The 20832-nt window shown below is 32.3% G+C and overlaps 1 protein-coding gene across 1 annotated transcript in view; it reads left to right on the plus strand.

Annotated features, from left to right (window-relative positions):
• TECRL (trans-2,3-enoyl-CoA reductase like) overlaps window positions 1-20832 on the plus strand; it is a 107641-nt gene that overhangs the window by 66944 nt on the left and 19865 nt on the right. The window contains exons 5-8 of the mRNA XM_021702422.1: window positions 10584-10699; window positions 14070-14175; window positions 15449-15521; window positions 19433-19476. Coding sequence (XP_021558097.1) covers window positions 10584-10699; window positions 14070-14175; window positions 15449-15521; window positions 19433-19476 — 339 coding nt within the window. The remainder of the gene's footprint in view (window positions 1-10583; window positions 10700-14069; window positions 14176-15448; window positions 15522-19432; window positions 19477-20832) is intronic.

Raw genomic sequence — 20832 nt, forward strand, 5'->3', positions numbered from 1 at the left:
TTGGGGAAGGTCTCTGCTATAATTTCCTCCAATGTACCTTCTGCCCCTCTCTCTCTTTCTTCTTCTTCTGGGATCCCAATTATTCTAATAGTGTTTTGTCTTATGGTATCATTTATCTCTCGAATTCTGCCCTTGTGATCCAGTAGTTGTTTATCTCTCTTTTTCTCAGCTTCTGTATTTTCCATCATTTGCTCTTCTATATCACTAATTCTCTCTTCTGCCTCATTTATCCTAGCAGTTAGAGCCTCCATTTTTGATTGCACCTCATTAATAGCCTTTTTGATTTTTACTTGGTTAGCTTTTAGTTCTTTTATTTCTCCAGAAAGGGTTTCTCCAATATCTTCCATTCTTTTTTCCAGCCCAGCTAGTATCTTTAAAATCGTCATTCTGAACTCTAGTCCTGACATCTTACTAATGTCCATATTGATTCGTTCCTTGACAGTTGGTATTGCCTCTTGTTCCTTTTTTTTTTTTTTGAGGTGAGTTTTTCCATCTGTCATTTTGTCCAGAAGAGAATAGATGAATGAGAGAACAAAATGCTAACAGAGTAACAACGACCCCAGAAAAATATACACTAAACAAATCAGAAGAGTCCTGAAACCGGGGGAAAAGAAAGGGAAAGAAAGAAAAAAAAAAAGAAAGAAAGAAAAAGAAAAAGAAAAAGATTAAAAAAAGAATATGATCAAATATGATCAGGCTGGTGCACAGATCATGCCACACACTAGATTTTGGGTGTATTTTGGTCTGTTAGAAGAAAGTGCCTCCCAAAATTTTAAAGAAAGTAAAACTTATGTATGTACAAAAATAAGGGTAAATATGATGAAGGGATGGGATATGACTGTAAAGGTGAAAATTATAGATTTTACAAAAGGAATTGGTAAGATAAAAAGTTGGTTGAAAAAAAAAGAAGAAGATTTAAAAAAAAAGGGAGAGAATGTGATCAGGTATGAGAGTAGAAGAAAGCCATACACTAGAGATTTAGGGTATATTTTGGTCTGTTAGAAGAAATTGTATCCCAAAATTTTAAAGAGAGAACAACTTATATATATATATATATCAAAGATAAGGTTAACTACTATGAAGGGGTAGAATATGACTCTAAAAATGAAAAATAAAAAATATTTTTTTAAAAAAGGGATTGATAAGATGTTGGTTGAAAAAGGGAAAAAGAAAATTCAAAAAAGAAAAAGTTAAAAAAAATTAACTTTGAACGACTAAAGAATCATGGGAAAAAAGCCATGAATTCTATGTGCAGTATTCCCCTAGTGCTGGAGTTCTGCCATTCTCATTGATCAGTAAACTTGGTCTTGGCTGTTGGTTCTTGCTGATCTGCTGGGGAGGGGCCTGTTGCTGTGGTTCCCTGATGTCTTTGCCAGAGGCGGAATTGCCCTGCCCTTGCTGGGTATGGGCTAAGTAATCTGCTTTTGTTGCCTGCAAGCTTTCCGTTAGGCTTTGGAGGATGAGATTGAAAATGGCAGCCTCCCAATCTCCACCCCGGAGGAGCCGAGAACTCAGGGCCCCACTCCTCAGTGCATCCCCAAAGAAAAGCAGTCAATCTTTCCCATCTCCCCGACTCCGGCCACACTCTGTGGTCACCTGGCCTGTGACCCAGCATTTCTATCTCTGGCTCACGACCCCGTGTGGAGTCTCCAAACCCAGCAGATCCCTATGATGTGCTCTTGCACCCCTCCTCTGGGGGAGGAAGGGGAGTCTCCCCAGATCTGCTGCTTGTTGGGTCCCTGCTGGAGGAGCAGTGGCCCGACTGTGCCGTGGATCACGGTTTATGGCAACCCCGAGCTGAGAGCCCACTCCTCGGCTCCATCTCTGCAGCCGGCTTCCCCGTTCTGATACCTGGGAGCTCTGCTGTACTCAGGCACCCCGGTCTTTCTGTGATCCCGAGGGTCCTGAGACCACACTTTCCCAGTCAGGGTTCCACCCCCTGTTTAGCCACTGGAGCGATGTCCCTCAGCAGAGCCGACTTCTAAAATTTCTGATTTTGTGCTCTGCTGCTCTATCACTTGCCGGTAGAGGCTGATGGAGGCCCCCTCCACCGCCATCTATCCTCCCAAATATCACCTCGGATTCACTTCTCTGCATGCCCTACCTTCCAGAAAGTGGTCGCTTTTCTGTTCAGAGAGTTGCTGCTATTCTTTTCTTTGATCTCCGGTTGAGTTTGTAGGTATTCACAATGGTTTGATCCCTATCTAACTGAATTTCTGGGACCAGACGAAATTTAGTTCTGCTACACCTCCACCATCTTGCTCCTCTGGGATTGCACTTTTTAAATTTAATTTTATTTTCTTATGTTATGTTAGTCACCATACATCATTTTTTTTTAAGATTTTATTTATTTATTTGACAGAGAGAGACACAGCAAGAGAGGGAACACAAGCAGGGGTAGTGGGAGAGGGAGAAGCAGACTCCCCGCAGAGCAGGGAGCCCGACGCGGGACTCGATCCCAGGACCCCGGTATCATGACTTGAGCTGAAGGCAGTCGCTTAACCAACTGAGCCACCCAGGCGCCCCCATCACTGGTTTTGGATGTAGTGATCCATGATTCATTGTTTTGGTATAATACCCAGTGCTCCATGCAGTATGTGCCCTCCTTAATACCCATCACTAGGCTAACCCATCCCCTTATACCCCCTCCCCTCTAAAACCCTCAGTTTGTTTCCCAGAGTCCATAGTCTCTCATGGTTCTTCTCTCCCTCGGATTTCCCCCCCTTCATTTTTCCCTCCCTTCTCCTAATGTCCTCCTTGCTATTCCTATGTTCCACAAATAAGTGAAACCATATGATAATTGACTTTCTCTGCTTGACTTATTTCACTTAGCATAATCTCCCCCAGTCCCACCCATGTTGATGTGAAAGTTGGGTATTCATCTTTTCTGATGGCTGAGTAATATTCCATTGTATATATGGACCACATCTTTATCCATTCATCTGTTGAAGGGCATCTTGGCTCTTTCCACAGTTTGGCTATTGCGGATATTGCTACCCAGTAGTGTAATTCCTGGGTCATAGGGTAGCTCTATTTTTAATTTTTTTAAACATATTTTTTTTTAAGATTTTATTTATTTGCGAGAGAGAGAATGAGAGACAGAGAGCATGAGAGGGAGGAGGGTCAGAGGGAGAAGCAGACTCCCCGCTGAGCAGGGAGCCCAATGTGGGACTTGATCTCGGGACTCCAGGATCATGACCTGAGCCGAAGGCAGTCGCTCGACCAACTGAGCCACCCAGGCGCCCTATTTTTAATTTTTTGAGGAACCTCTACACTGTTTTCTAAAGTGGCTGTCCCAACTTGCATTCCCACCAACAGTGTAAGAGGGTTCTCATTTCTCCATAACCTCTCCAGCATTTGTTGTTTCTTGCCTTGTCAATTTTTGCCATTCTAACTGCTGTAAGGTGGTATCTCAGTGTGGATTTAATTTGAATTTCCCTGATGGCTAATGATGATGAACATTTTTTTATGTATCTGTTAGCCATTTGTATGTCTTCTTTGGAGAAGTGTCTGTTCATGTCTTCTGCCCATTTTTTGACTTGATTATTTGTTTTTTGGGTGTTGAATTTGGGAAGTTCTTTATAGATCTTGGATACCAGCCTTTTATATGCAGTGTCATTTGCAAACAACTTCTCCCATTCTGTGGGTTGCCTCCTTGTTTTGTTGAGTGCTTCCTTTGCAGTGCAGAAGCTTTTTATCTTGATGAAGTCCAAAAAGTTCACTTTTGTGTTTGTTTCACTAGCTTTTGGTGATGTAACTTGAAAGAAGTTGCTGTGGCCGATGTCAAAGAGGTTATTGTCTATGTTCTTCTCTAGGATTTTGATGGATTGCACTTTTATTGTTTTCTATATTAAGGTAGCTTTTCTTTTGCCATCATTAACAATCAACAGTATCAGACACAGTACTTTGTTTTCCCTGTAAACATTCAATTTTTAAAATTATTGCAGGGCGCCTGGGTGGCTCAGATGGTTAAGCGTCTGCCTTCGGCTCAGGTCATGATCTCAGGGTCCTGGGATCGAGTCCCTATTGGGCTCCCTGCTCTTTGGGAGCCTGCTTCTCCCTCTGCCTTTCTCTCTTGCTCTGTCTCTCATGAATAAAAAAAAAATAAAAAAAATAAAAAAATAAAATTATTGCAAACACAGGACAATTTATTCATTATTATTTGATTCTCAAATAGAGAAATTCAAGTTTGCACTTATTAAAATATTGTCACATCTTTTATTTTTCTGATAATCTGTCCTTTAATATACATTATCTTCCTGTATTTAGTTCATTATTTATTTTTCATTGTTATTGCTTAAATAATTGCTTTAGTTTTCAAAGTTCTTAGGTTGAATTTTTGAGTACTAATTTGTTGCACAAAAAAAAAAACTGAGTTTAGAGTATTCTGAATCCTTGGTAAGTATAGTATTTATAAAACAGCCTATTAAAGCATGCATTATGTAAGCAAAGGATTTAATGCTTAAATGTGATATCAACAGACCTTTACTAAAGGAGATTTTAGACAAGCACATTCTGATCTTCAAAGGTTAAGATATTCAAAGTCTTTGTCCACATTTATGATGAAAAGGGAATTCTGTCTACAGAAGTTTTGTCAGGATGAGTGGCATTAATGGTGATTTCATTAGAAATTCCAGCTGCATCATTTGGATAAGCACTGAGCAGAGAAATTGCTAAGGTGGAATTCTAGGACAATTGTACCAGAAAATTATAACTTATTTGAAAGGAAAGTCTAGGTGACAAAGAGAACTCTGGAAATAGGGTGAATATTTTTAAATCAACCCTATGTTTCACACAATCTTTTGCTCCAAATGAATCAGTCCTATTAAATGCTAAAAATACACATTACATTGCAATCACACCCACTTTATGTCTACTAAATTATACAATAAAAGCAATATTTACCACTTATAACATTGTTGTACATTTATAAAATATTAAAATGTGCTTCTATAATAAAAGCATTATCCTAGGGTTGGGCTTTTTTGTTTGTTTTTGTTTTTTTAGAGACAATCTCTTTATCAAGGTCAAAAATAAGATTTTAATAATATTTTTGCCTCATTGAACTTACTGAAAGACAGGATAGACGGTTATTATAATAATCCTCATTATATAGATCCTATCAACTAAAGATCCATTCACTTTTCACCATTTTTATGTTCATTCTTGTTTGTCCTATAGTTCTATGCAATTTATCCCTTGCAAAGATTCAGGTATCTACCACCACAATCAGATACAGAATTGTTCCATTCCCACAAAGGAACTCTCTCATATTAATCTCTATATTTATACACTCTTTTCCCTATCTTGGGGCAACCACTAATCGGTTCTTCATTTCTATATTTTTGTCGTGTAGCAAATGCTATAAACAGAAATAGATTTTTTTTTTTTTTTTTTGCTTTTGTTTGTTTGTTTTTTGAGATTGATGTTTAATTTTCTTTAAGTACAGTGCCTTTGGGATCCATCCTGGTTATTGCATGTATCCATACTCAGTTCCTTTTATTGGTGAGTAGTATTTGGTTGTATGAATGTAGCAGTTTGTTTATCCATTCACCCCCTGACAGGTATTTGCATTGCTTTCAGTATTTCACAATAAATAAAGCTCTTATCAATCTGTGTGTAGGTATTTGTATAAACATAAGTTTTTATTTATGTGATACACACTGTTGAGTTATAAGAGTACCTTTTATATTCCAGATAAAGCCTTTTGTCTGATAAGTGGTTTGCAAATATTTCTTCTCAGTTTTAGCTTGCCTTTTCATTCTCTTAATGAGATTTGTGGTTTTCTTTTCTTTTCTTTTTCTCTCTTTCTTTCTTTCTTTTTTTTGTGTAAAAAGTTTTTGATTTTAATGCAGTTTAAGTTGTCAGTGTTTTAAGGATATTGTCTTTGCTGTCATATGTAAGAACCCTTTGCCTTGCCCTAGATATGGGAGATTTCTCCTATGTTTTCTTCTAACAGTTTAATAGTTTTTTATGTTTTACATTTTAATCATAGTCTATTTTTATTGTAAAGAAATATCTAATTTTATCATCCAGATTATTATCTTTGTTTCCTGTGTTCTACAATTCTTTTGTTCTGTTTTTATATTCATCCCCATTTGGAATTAATTGTCATATTTCAGTTTCTATTAGCCTTTTGGTTATTTTGGCTATATCTTCTTTTTTGCCAACTCTACTGGTTACCCAAGAGATTATAATGCGCATCTTTAAAATATTGAACACTAATAGAAATTATTTAATTTAGGTTTACTGATGTGAAAATACTTCATAGATAATTGAATGACTTTATGACATTTAATCTCTTCCTGACTAATCTTCTATTGTGGTATATTTTAATTTTCTAGGTACTGTTAAGTAAAAATCCACTAGTATAATTTTATATGGCCAATATTCATTTAGATTTATCATTTTCACCCTAATTTAGTTATTTCTTCTAATGCTGAGCTTGTATCTGTGATCATTATTCTTCCTAAAGAACATCTTTAGTGATTTATTCTGGTTCTGCCGTTGGTGAATTTTCTCAACTCAGTTCATCCAAAAATGTATTTATTGAACTATTTTGGGAAAATTTTTTTGTGGAAAAAAATAATTCCATATTGGCAGTTATATTTGTCTTTTCACTTTACAAAATTTTGTAATTTTGATTTTTGACTCCCATGCATCTGTTGAAAAGTCCACTATGCTCTTTTAAAATACTGTGTCTTTTCTCTGGTTCATATTAAATTTGCCTTTTGTTTGATTATCACTGTTTGACGATGATGCACGCAGTTACGATTATGTTCCTATTTATCCTGTTTTGGGTTTATAGTGTTATCTGAGTCTACTGTTTAGTATAAATATTTAATTTGAAAAATTATCATAATCTCTTTAATATTTGGTTTTCAACTATTCTCTTTGTATTCTCCTCCTGGGACTCCTATTACATTTCCATATTTTTCTTCTCAGAGGTTGCAAATATCTGCTGAAATACTCAGCCTTGTTTTTTTATTTGTTTGAATATATAAAAGATCATTTTTTAAATGTATGTGTCTGATAATTCTACTCTGTGGATCTTCAGTTTATCTCTTTTGAATGTCTGTTGTTTCTTTTGGATTTGATTACAATATCTTTACTCTTATTATACTTTTATATTTCTGACCTAGTGCAGGAAAATATATATGAACAACCTGTAAAGATAACTTGAGGCTGAGGATCATGTTACCCTCTATTCAAACTGATTTATCATCCTGTAGATGGACTAATGGCATTATTTGGCCCATGTCATCTTAATCCAATTGACTGAAATGATTTCAGGCTGAGCTTTAGTACCTGTAAAGAAAGATCCATTTTTGCTTCATCATGGCTCTTAACCCAAATCCTGGAGATTTTATAAGGCCATTTCTGTCTTTAAAAGATGCCAACCAATGATTTTTTTCCCTTCATTCTCAGGCACCCTCAAAAGATTTAGTCTTCTTCTCAGGATGTTGTCAGATTTCAAATCCTAGAGTCAATCACTATTCTAGAATCCTGTTTAAAAAATCCTAATTCTCAATTCTCAGTGACTCAGTAGCTCTTTGAACCCTGAAAAACATTTTGATCAACTTTTCTTCCTGATCTCATTACAATGGTTTGAATAACTTAGAATAAAATTTTCCATTATATGTTATTCATATAATGGTTAAATTAAAACAAAACAAAACAAAAACTTCTTTTAGTATTATGTTAGCTTCAATAGTTCTCATTCAGTACAAAGTGCTATTACTGTTGAGAAATGCTCTCATAATTTTAATAACTCTCCCATCATTAGAAGATTAAGGATGGCACTACTTTATTTTGTCAGTAATTTTCAGCAACTGTGAAATATGCAATTTATTTTGATTTCAACTGTCAATTGTAATTTTAAAAAATAAGTGAAGCCAACACCATCCCAATAATAATAGCACTAAAAAGTTTTATTTTTTTCAAGAGAGGATGAAATGCATTAATCCCAGTCTAAGCACAAAGATTCTAATCAGTTTGCCACAATTGCAGCTGTGTGTTTCAATTTATATTTCTAAAACATCTTATTGTCTTCTTCCTTTTTCAATTTAGACATATCCCAAGTTGAATATTCTACAGAAGTTCCAAAAAAAAAAATCTCAATTACCTAGGATGCTTAATATCCTATGCCTAGTATCAGTTTAAATTTTACATTTAAAGCAACACATTAGTTTAATACAGTGATCATTCTATAAAGGAAAAGCATGAAAATAATTTCATATTGGACATAAATTGGAATTTAAAAGTAGTAATATATATATATATATATTCAAAGTAAGAAGAACGTATATCTGCTTATTTTGAATATGTAATTTCTACTAAACTTTTGGATTATAACGGACTTCCTAGTCTTTGTAAATTCATCTGATTTGTTAGGGCTTATAGCTGGCATATTTGTTTATTTGGCTTTGGTTTTGGATTTGTTTCTTTTAGTAGGAGAAGAAAAATTCCTTTTTCAGAAGTGTGTCTTATTAATATTTGTCTATCTGGTCCTTGTTTTTATTTATTCTAAAACTATTTTCAGATTACTTTCTAAGTTTAATAAAACATTGCACTCCCTTTTTTTCTATTTGCACCCAAATATACTTTTTTTTGAAAGATGCATTGTCCAAAAGTTATTTTTTCTCATTCTCTACTTCTTTCAGGTCAGGATATCGCCTTCATACTTTAGTACTGTTTTAACCCCCATGTTTCAGCATGAACAATATTTGTGATAAAATATTGGGCCTCCCTGAACATATTACTGTAAGCCACCAGGTTCTCCTGATTTATTTTTAGGGTATGATGGAGATAAGACTGTAGTTTAATTTCCTGATCCAAAGAAACTTCATATTTGTGATAGCATTTTTATCAACTTAATAAAGAATGACAGGTGGTCAAGGTTAACTATTGTTCATAACATTTTTCATTACTGATATATTACTAGAGGATTTGCTCAAAATTAACTTGACTAGATCAGATGGCATTGAAATAAATATTTTAAATATTTTGTTTTAATAAAATAATTACTGTAATTATTCTGGAGTATTAACTAAACTCTATTATCAGACATTCAAAGTGGTAAACACTTTTTTCTTTACATCTGAATAATCAGGCATGTTTTATGCCATAAATTAATATAGTCTATCAGTAAAAAGTTGCTTTACACTGACTTTATCAGATGTTGCATATTTACCCTCATATAAAAGTCTTTCATGGCTAATGGGATGATCAATACTATTAAATGGAAAAAATATACCTTAAGAAACCTACATATATAAATGTTTATACTTGTGTGTACATATACACACAGATATAATTATGTATATAAAACATGCATATATATATCATATAATCTAACCATGTAGTTATACAAAGTTCTCATGAGAAATAAGAATATAATTTCTAATCAATGTGCACACCTGCATATTTGAGTAAAACATGTGCAGCTTTAAGTTTTCTTTCTTAGAAAATAATGAAAATTGGCAAAGACAAAGCAAAGCAGTAATGGCAGTTGAATTTATCATTGTCATGTCTGCATTCTTTCTCTTTGAACACTCAGAGATAAATTATTTTCCTTTCTCTGTATGAATTCCAGAGTGACTTTAACCTGGTTTTAGTATCAAAACAAAACTAAATAATGGACCATCATAATATTTAGAAAACTATCAGAAGGCCAGTCAGCCAGTGAATCTTCACACAGCCTTGTTTCCAATTACCTTTCCAAATTTTAGGATTATGTCTCTATAGATCAGATATATCTCTCCATATATATGGTTGACTCTCAGCTCCAGAATTCAGAAGGCAATCCTTTTAACTACCTACTCAGACTCATTAGAATTAAAGTCTAAAATTTCCAGAAGAGAGAACTAAATTATTTCAATTTGAATCAGTGTCAAATCAATCAAATTCAAGATGACCTGGCCATGTAAATTAAAAAAAAAAAAAAAAAAGTCACTGTAGGCCAATTCCATTCAGTTATAGGAACAGCTCACATAGAAGATTGAGTGTGTATGGGGCTGGAGAGACACTAAGAAATATGTTTATAGGGCGCCTGGGTGGCTCAGTTGGTTAAGCGACTGCCTTCGGCTCAGGTCATGATCCTGGAGTCCCGGGATCGAGTCCCGCATCGGGCTCCCTGCTCAGCAGGGAGTCTGCTTCTCCCTCTGACCCTCTTCCCTCTCATGCTCTCTGTCTCTCATTCTCTCTCTCTCGCAAATAAATAAAATCTTAAAAAAAAAAAATTGTTTAAAAAGAAATATGTTTATAATAGTTTGGTTAGTTAAATAAAAACTCCTGTGTACTATCTGTGAAGAAATCATTAGCTTCAATATTTATTTTTTATTTTAAAGTCACCATTTATAATTGTCCTGTCCTTAAGTCTTGGCTAGTTCTTGCAAGGAAGACTTCTTGTGAATTATATTAGCACCCAGTATAATTCAATTTAAAGAATAGATAATGCCACGTGCACATTTTACCAGTTCATTCAGTAGGCTAAGTCTATAGACATGCTTATGTTTATATATAAATCTTAATAATATCTACAAAAGTTTATTTTTTGATTTAAATCACCTTCTTATTTTCAGGTATTTTTGGCTGAATACACAGGACCTCTGCTGATATATCTCCTCTTTTATTTGAGGATCCCATATATATATGATATGAAAGAGAGTTCTAGAAGATTCCGTCACCCAGTGGTACAGTAAGTAATACATTAGTACCTATAGATGAAGAGGAGATAAACTAGGACACAGGTATAATTTTAAAGTTTGTCTATAAACAAAATTAAAGTGGATTACATTTAAGAAACTATATCTTAAGTAACTTTAAATAATATATACACACCAACTTGCAAATTTATATACAAAGAACTACTAAGTATACCTTAAAGTTGAGGTAATATAAGTTCATAATGATCACAGTAAAAGAAATCTGGAAATTTAGAAATATTACAAGAAGCTTAAAATTATAAAGTTGTGAGGTCATATATAAAGAGCTCAAGATATAAAACTAAATAAAATAAAATACGTACTTCTCAGGGGCAACATTAATAGAAAAGAAACAATGGTTTTATAAGTTACCTTTAGTAAGTCAAAATCCAAGATAAATTTTACTTTAAAGTTAAAAGTAAAAGTAAAGTACAGAAAAAGTTGAGGGCGTTTATTACAACAATATATAGCATACTGTGAGAATAATCTCTCTCTGTGTCTCTCTCCCTCAGCTTACCAAATTAAAGATTAAGAGAATAATTATTATTCAAGATGCTACACTGAGATGTGTTGTTAGCAATTTGTTAAAAAAAAAAAAGAACTTGATTTAATGACTAAACTCTTAAGAAACAAAATTTAGGTCTTAGGGATACTAGAAGATAGAGAGTGATTTGATTCCTGACTTTCTCATCTCAAATCAAGATTTCCCTTACCCTTAATATCTGTACCACAGCCACACTGACCTTTCTTGTCCTTGATACCTACCATGTTCCCTTTCATGGAAGGGCATTTACACATGCTATCCCTCTTCCTCCATCCTGATTACCTCTTTCTTCTCTCTTATGTAAACTTCATGTAGAAGTTCAGTACTTCTTACTCATGGTAGCCATTCCTACTCCTTCCAATGCAAATATGCCACTGAAATATTTTTGAATATTATGATTGGAAAAAAGAATTGGACCCAAACTTATTTATGGATGTTCAATTAGTTTAGCACTGCACAGCGAAAGAGTTAATATTTGAAGGGAAATCAAGCATAATTAAATAGAAATATTTGGAATGAAATCAAACATGGTAAGTGAGTTACCAATACTGTGTGAAGTGACATATATCCAAATAATAAGATACAACTGTGTGTACTATGCTGGTATAACATCAGAAAAATAAGTAAACTAATTTAACCATAGCATGAACTAAAATTTCTCATTTAGTCCTCTGCTACATAGCTGGGCATAACCTCACTTTATGCTTTCTTACAAAGAGGAAAATTTTATCACTCAAGTATTTACTCCTACAAAGAACCAACAAGGTAGGAGAGAGACCTGCAAGGCTTAAAGCTTCTCCTAAATCAGAACCTTTCCTTTTGCTTGTCTGTCTAGAAAGCTCTGCCCCTGGATATCCACACTTCGTTCTCTCATTTCTTGCAGAATTTGTCTATTATTTAGAGATATACAAACATTGAACGTGTCTCTCCACTTATAGGTGCACACTTATATTTTTTCTGAATTAATGAATAATAATAAATTCCCTAATGATTTAGGCAGGTTGGTTTGTGTTTATTTATTTGTTTTCCCAAAAGTCACTGTTTATATTAACCCGAAATCATTAATTTATTCTGTTAAAATAGACTCCCGTAAAGACTCGATGTTTGATTGTACATAGAGTAAATGAAATGCTGATTTTTACATTCAAACTTTATTGGTGTAAGTGTGCAATTTTTGATCCATATTGATTTTCTTGAATAGCAACCACAGTTTTCAAAGTTTTATATTTTTAACAAAATCAGTACTGATTTTAATAGAAATATATTTTAAGAATAAGCAAGAAAATATACTTGTGTAAATCATGTTTGACATTTACTTTTTTTTTGTTTTATTATCTTATGTTAATCACCATACACTACATCATTAAACACCCAATGCTCCATTCAATATATGCCCTCTTTAATACCCATCACCAGGCTAACACATCCCCCACCTCCTTCCCCTCTAGAACCTTCAGTTTGTTTCTCAAAGTCCATAGTCTCTCATGGTTCATCTCCCCCTCCGATTACCCCAATTCATTTTTCCCTTCTTACTATCCTTTTTTTTTTTTTTTAACATATAATGTATTATTTGTTTCAGGGGTACAGGTCTGTGATTCAACAGTCTTACACAATTCACAGCGGTCACCATAGCACATACCCTCCCCAATGTCTATCACCCAGCCACCCACCCTCCCACCCACGACCACTCTCGCAACACACACATGACATCTACTTTTAAAACAATAGTTTTATAAATGCCAACAAGAGTTGCTCAATTAGAAAAACAAAAACAAAAACAAACGCACAAAGAGACAAACAAAATATTACAATTTGTTAGGTAGGCAAAAACCAAACATAAAACAAACCTAAACAAAACAAAAGCTGCACGGACTCCATAAAAAGTGAAATTCAAACCTTTTCAATGTATGGTTCTTGCTAAAGGACAACCGGACAATGAAAAAGTTATTCTGAATATTATAAAATGTCAAATGGATTCTCAGTAGATTTGGGGTATTTTTAAAATTTGTAAGTATTCCCCTCTGGCAACCAACAGTTTGTTCTCTTTATTTATAGGTCTGATTCTGCTTTTTTGTGTGTTTATTCATCTTTTTTTTTAGATTCCACAAGAGTGAAATCATATGGTATCTTTCTCAATCTGACTTATTTCACTTAGCATAATACCCTCTAAGTCCATCCATGTTGTCTCCAATGGCAGAGGGGAGAAGAGTGAGGGATCAGGCAAAATGGGTGAAGGGGAATGGGAGATACAGGCTTCCAGCTATGGAATAAATACATTACAGGAGTAAAAGGCACAGCATAAAGAATACAGTCAATTATATTATATTATAATAGCATTGTATGATGATAGATGAGAGTTACAATTGTGGGGAGCATAGCATAATGTAAAACTTGTTAAATCACCAGTTATACACATGAAATTAATGTAACATTGTGTGTCAGGTATACAAAAAAAAAAAAAAACTTGTACATTTTCTGCTTAATTCATGTGGCATTTTGATATGAGTACATTTATAATTATTATATATTTATTCCTCGGTAGGGGTGAACATATAGATTGTGACTGGTATTATAAGGTATTTTGAATGTCACCGAAAGTAAATTTATAGAGACTGTTGTGACAGTACTGTTATTGTGAAACAAATTTAGAAAATTTCTAGAATAAAAATATTAAAATAAACATTAGTTTTTTTTTTTTATTGGAAACATTTCCTAATAAATATAATATTGTAGTCAACTAACAAAAAATGTCTTATGTGTAAGGCAAGCCAGACCTTTAGAAGGGGACTTAATATGTTCATGTTTTATTTTCTTTCTAGCTTGGCTTGCTTCTGTCATTGTATACACTATATCCGATATCTTTTGGAAACCTTATTTGTTCATAAAGTTTCTGCAGGACATACACCTTTGAAAAATTTGATAAAGGTGAGGATTGATATGTTTTGTAATTTTAATTATTATTGAGAAATTTTGTGTATTGGTCATCCATAAAATGATACAAAATCATGTTTATTTTCCTTATGCTTAGAATTTTCTGTTCAACTGTGTCAGCATATCTTAAACATCCGCTCCTGAGATGCCACTTCCTGAGTGACCTATTTCACTGGAGCTGTGTTCAACCAATAACCCTACATAAAAGATTTGCCATGGCCTTTTTTTTACAAGCCCTGTATTCTCTGGTATCTTTAATTTTGGAAATACTTAGCACTGAATTCAGATTCTTTAAGTGCCGCTTGAGGAGGGGGGATGTCATATATGAACCCTCCTGTAAAAATACATCTGTGTGATAACAATGATGAAAACACACCCTGTATTTATGACAGTTGTCAGTGCGATGACAGTGTCTTTGCTCTTCCAAAAGTGGTGAATGCAGGAGTTAATAACCATCCCATCAAACAGCTGTCAAGAATATGGGAAGTTTTATGAAATATTGAAGTGGAAATGTACATTGGATGACATGCTGCAATTCAATTTTCCAGTTCTAATTCCAATTTATTTTAATTTCCGATTTAAAGTTTACTTTCAATAGGAAATATTTCCTTATTAAAAATTTCCTGTCTTTTTTGACAAATATCTGTTTTGTAAAAATTTCAACAAGTCTTTCTATTGTTGTCACTGTAATAAAGCAAATAAACTCCAAGACTCTTAGAAACCTCAAAAATCATTTAGACTAGCTTCTATTTTGGCAGAAGATATGAAAATTTATCATATCAATACAAGATCAGTATTATAGCCTAGGACTTTTTGAATTAGGTTGTTTCCCTTTACAATCTCTCAAGATATGTTTTACTGATGATTAAATAATTCATTATCATATTCACTTACTGTTGGAAAATGAATATTAGTATATTTTATGTAATACATTATTTATTATTTTATTACTTCATTTATATTTATTACTTGATAGTCAAAGACTACTCTTGAAAAATATTCTAAAATATAGTGTTACATTTGCCTTATAACCTAAGTACCCATTTATATTAATAAGGTTAATGCCTTTCCTTAGGGATATCAAATAGGTACTTGTAAAATGCTACTTTATTGGATGAGGAGTCATTTCATTTTTCTTGCTTAGAACATACCATTTTTCATACAAAAAAAATAAGCTGCAGTGTGGCATATAAGTATATGGGATGATTTCAAATGATATGATAGATTTTATATATATTCACTAACTTTTATTATGTTTTATTTGTAGGGCTGTACCTTTTATTGGGGATTTACTTCTTGGATTGCCTACTACATTAATCACCCACAGTATACACCACCATGTATGTAGGATTTCTTTTTAATTAAACACGTACTAAATTGCCAACATCAAAACTCTCTTCTACACTACACAGAAATGATGAACAACCTGGCACACTTAAAAAAAAGAAGTAAATAATGAAAAAGATGTCAATTTTAATAACTTCCATATCATACTCTATTACATTTTTATGTAGACTTAAAAAAACAAATTTGACCAACATACTTTGATTTATTTTCTCTTCATAGGAACTCTAGCAAAAATATGAGTTGATTGTAAACTTCCAAAATGACAGATAGTAAAATGAAAGAATGAAGATTAAAAAGAAAAATTCCATATAGTCACAAAATCAATCATATAAAATCAGCTATCAGGATTTTTTAAATACACAATAATTATGTAATTATTATATTAAATGTAATTCAATAAGAAAAGATAGAAGCAATTTGTTTCTGTAACATACTGTTTTCTGTTTATAACTTTATTAAATGTCCTGACCATTGACTCAGATGAAGCAGTTTGGTGGAAAACACAATGGACCAAACCTAAATCCTCATTTCATAAAAGTGAAAAAAAATAGCTGTCCTTGTCAAAGAATTCCATTTCTTTTATTTGCTGTGGACTTTTCTCTCCTCAGCTTTTACTGCAGCCCTCAAGGCACACACAGAGCTACAAGGGTGCTACAAGGGTGGAGGTTTCACATTTTATTGACAGTTTTTTTGTGTGTGGTCTATTTCTGGTGTTCATGAAGTTTGAAATGGAAATGAATGGAGTAGTCAAGCTTTATTTTAGATTTTATAAAATAAGTTAAACCATCTTAATATCTGTGCTTGAAGTACCAACAACAAAATCTTTACTAAGATCAGCAAATCTAGTTGAGTGTGCTAAAAGTAAATCATTGCAATGTTCAAAACTTTAATTCTTCTAAATACTAACAATTAACTATGAATATTGAAGGGGAAAATTTCTTAATATTATATAAAAATTTTTTTAAAAAATATTTTATCAGAAGATGTACCTACTAATGTTAGAATATTAATGGACAGATATTTTTGCTCCACAAGGTGTTTAAGAGGAACCTCTGAAAAATGCTACATTCACGTATCTGATACAAAATAATAGAAGCTGATTGTTATTAACATATGCAAAATATTTATCGAAAACTTAATGTTTGTCAATAATTGTAAAATATCTGTTTCTTTTGTAAGAAGAAACATTTTTATGTAAGTGCTAATATTCCCGATTATGATTAGGAAAATGAGGCCCTGAAAGTCTAATTTTACTGTGATCAAGACTCTTAAATGCATAAGATGTAAGTAGGACTTAAATTCTGTGAAAACATATATAACATTACAATACTGATTCCAACCGGAAAGTGAATAAATATCATGTCTAGTCTTATTCTCAACAGATTTGACTGCATAAAATTAATAGCATCTGTACATTTTGACACACTAACTTGAATAAACACTACATATTATTATTATGTATTTTCACCAGGTATACCACTAAGGAAGTAATTTTTTGTACTTCTTGAAAATATTTTAAAGTAAATAGTAGACAAATTATGATAATTAAAAACTGCCCAATGGCAAGAATATTCCATTAACTGTAAACTGGCATGCATATGTTCAGAAAACTTAATACATAAATGTTAGTATCAGCAGCAATCAAATAAAAACAACCTGTTTTTCTTTCTCGCCAAATGTAAAATATAAAAATTATAAAAATAATACAGAAAGTTTAGGGAGGCCTGGGTGGCTCAGTCGGTCGAGCCTCTGCCTTCGGCTCAGGTCTTCACCCCAGGGTCCTGATATTGAGTCCTGCATTGGAGGGGGAGGGGGTGGTCCTTGCTCAGCGGGGAGTCTGCTTCTTCCTCTACCCCTCTCCTCTGCTTGTGCTCGCTCTCTGTCTCTTTCTGACAAATAAATAAATAAAATCTTAAAAAAAAATTACAGAAAGTTTTAATGATGGCTAAAATTTTTTATAGAAAGTTTATTTCAAATTACAGTATCTGTAGCTTTGCTTTTTGGAAATAAACATTAAAAATATTTAAAAATTATACTCTTTGTCCCTGTACCTGTTTTTATCACATCATTATTTATTCTTATTAAAAAATGAAAGCAAGGTATATTTTCACTGTCCTGCTACATGAAATGTTCTGAACCCCTCTCTTGTCTATTTAATATCTTTTCATTTTCTAAATCAGAGTTCAACCATGTACTCAGAGAGTCCTCCTTGATCTCCCTGATTAAATCCTTCATTTTAGCTCTTACATTAGATACTATATAGGCCTTTCTTAGTAAGGCCAGCACTTATCAGGGTTGCACACTTCCCTTTGTTATCTTGTGATTATTATTTGTTTCCTTGTTAGACAGTAATTTTTATTAAGATAAGAGTTGCTTTTGGCTTAGTTTATAATTGATTTTATCACAAGCACACATTATAGTGCCTGTCCTATAAATTCCTAATAGCTGTTATTGAATGAATAAAGTTTTGTCTAGAAGTAGCATAAATAAAAAATATATATATTTTGATTTAGCTAAAGAAGAATGTTTAATTATATGGCAAATGTTGCTTAGTTATATGGCAAATATAATACTAAGGAATAAATGATTATAAAAGTGTTTTATAAGATACTGTAAAAAGTGTATAACAAATATGTATATTTCCAAGGGAAAATCTGAGTTTTAACTGATTTACCATGGATAATGGGATTTTAATGTATTTTATTTCCCTTTACATTTTTATCTATTTTCCAAATTTTCTCCATTAATGTATTAATGTATTTTATTTCATAATTAGATATATGTACTTTATAAAAACAAAACATTCAATACTTCTACATATTTTATATATATGCTTTATGGATATATATATATGTATATGTATATATATGTATATATACATATATCCATGCATAGATACTTACATAACTTTTGACTAAATTATCCTTAAAATTTCTAACCCATGGAACTTCCATAAAAGACTTATAAAGAAAGATGTTTGAAGTAGTATTTATCATACAAAAAATTAAAGTAGCACTAATTATGCAGCAGTGAGATAATATTTAATGTTTTTAGAGCTAGCCACGTTATACATTATGATGCACATATTGTCATAGCTTTTACAATGAACGTTTAATAATATTAGAAATGCCTTTAAATATATTCTTATAAAATATGCAAGATTTAAAATGAGACATTATAATTGTGTAAATGTGTTTACATAAATACAATGTATATGCACACACACAAAAGTAAAAAAAAAGAAATGCAACTGTTAATACAGATGATATCAGAAAATTTTATTTTTAGTACTTTTGTATATTCCACCTTCTTTACCATGAGAAAGGTAACCTTAAGACACTGTCTAAAATTCTATTTTATTCCTTATTCTATATAATTTGGGAACATGTAACCTAAATTTTTATTTACTTTAAGATGAGAACATTAATGCTTGCCTCATATATTTGTTTTTAGATGAAAAATAAAAAAACATTTAAAATATTACCTGTTATAAAATATCAATGCAAAAAATAAAAGTTTTTATTAGCATGTTTTTTTGTTGTTAAATGTTAAAAAACAAGAGTTATCATTGGGTGCCATCATATATTATGCCATATGATGTGCTTTTAAGGTGACAAATGAAAGATTAAATCTGCCTTCAAAGAGCTTAATAATACAAATTAAAAATAGATTCCTTTTGTATTCTAAATATAATTAAGTGACTAGAAAAAAAGTATATGTTGAAAGCAAAAATATTTTCATCCCTTTAGATTGCAATGTGCTATCCCAAAGGGTCAATTACATACACCACTGTACTTTGGATTAGAGGATAGTAATATCCAATAAACATTGCTTAAATTATGTTTATAGTGTGGCAGTCCAAAATATGAATGTTTGCATTACATCTTCTTTTCTTACTTTCTAGCATTTGGAAACCGGCAAGTCACAGTATCTGCTATCAATTTTTTGGTATGTATTATTTATATTACTTGCATTCAGCTCTAATTGTAGTACTAATTAATAATGCAAAACAAATTATATTTGAGGATTTCACATATAGAAATATCATCTATTTTTATATTATATACTTAATGATATTTAGTAGAGTAAGTCAAACAATTACCCCGAATCAAGCTATTAGCTCTCTAAATTTTTTTTAGCTCTCTAAATCTTTTAATCAAAATGTTCTACTCATCTATGAAAGATGATTAGAATAATTTGAAATCTAGTAAAATTTGAAAAAAAATCATAGTAATTCTTCCTATTGTCTATATACTTACAAACCCCTAAGAGCAAAAAGTTTTATGAGTCTAACAGATGAACATCTAAAAGACTTTTTGGCATATGAAAACAGTCTGCTTTTTTGGATGAAAGTTAGGTCTTTTCTAAGTGTTCTGAATCCAGTTATTTAGATTATTTTATTTAAATTTACATATGTATTGTTTGAATTGGGTACACATCAATCTGAGTACAACAGATTATTTATCGTTTCTGAAATGCATTATTTCATTAAACACATATTTTGCTTCATACACCATATAATTCCACCATATAACCCATGTTTCTATTCTTTATTCACATTCTTCCTCATTCTTGTCCTTGATAGATTAACTTCCATGATACCTGTCCCTGATGCATTGATGAAATCTCTTGATTCATATATAAGTCTATATCCTTTGTGAAGCTGGTATTGAATAACTTATGCCCCACCATTTCATACAAGGCATAAATCACAAACACTTTGTTAAAACCTCCCATGTGAACCTGTGTGTGTACATGTGTGTATTTTAATTAATACTTTAGTTAATTACATCCTCTACATGTTGGCTGTGGCAGGAGCAGGTCCTGCTTTAATATTTTTAGCACCTAGTTTTGTGCATATTAGAAAGACTCCTTGCTTTAGTGAACACAAATCATTTCTTTATTTATAACTTCTTAAGCAAATATATTGTCAATATATCATCACCTTTTAACTTTCCACATGTGTATATTATTCATAGATTGCAGGGCTTCAGTTTATTTATTTTGATGCCTTTATTGTTAACCTACATTGTACCAAGTCAAATGACTTCTGTATATTAACTACTCAGTAAATTTGAGCAAATGGAAGAATTAATTAGTGGATAAACAAAACAATAACCATGTATTTGGTCTTTATTTTTATATATTTTTGGATTCATACCTGATTATTTTTCTCATTTTTATCCTCCTTATAATGTTAGCCACTATACATTTTTGCAACTTGTTTTCTGTTATTTCTGTGTAAATATTTACACATCTCCCATTTTATATACTATTCTTGATTTCTTTCCTTTTCTCTAATGT

The sequence above is a fragment of the Neomonachus schauinslandi genome, chromosome 2, assembly GCF_002201575.2.
Source record: "Neomonachus schauinslandi chromosome 2, ASM220157v2, whole genome shotgun sequence".
NCBI classification, from domain to species: Eukaryota; Metazoa; Chordata; class Mammalia; order Carnivora; family Phocidae; genus Neomonachus; species Neomonachus schauinslandi.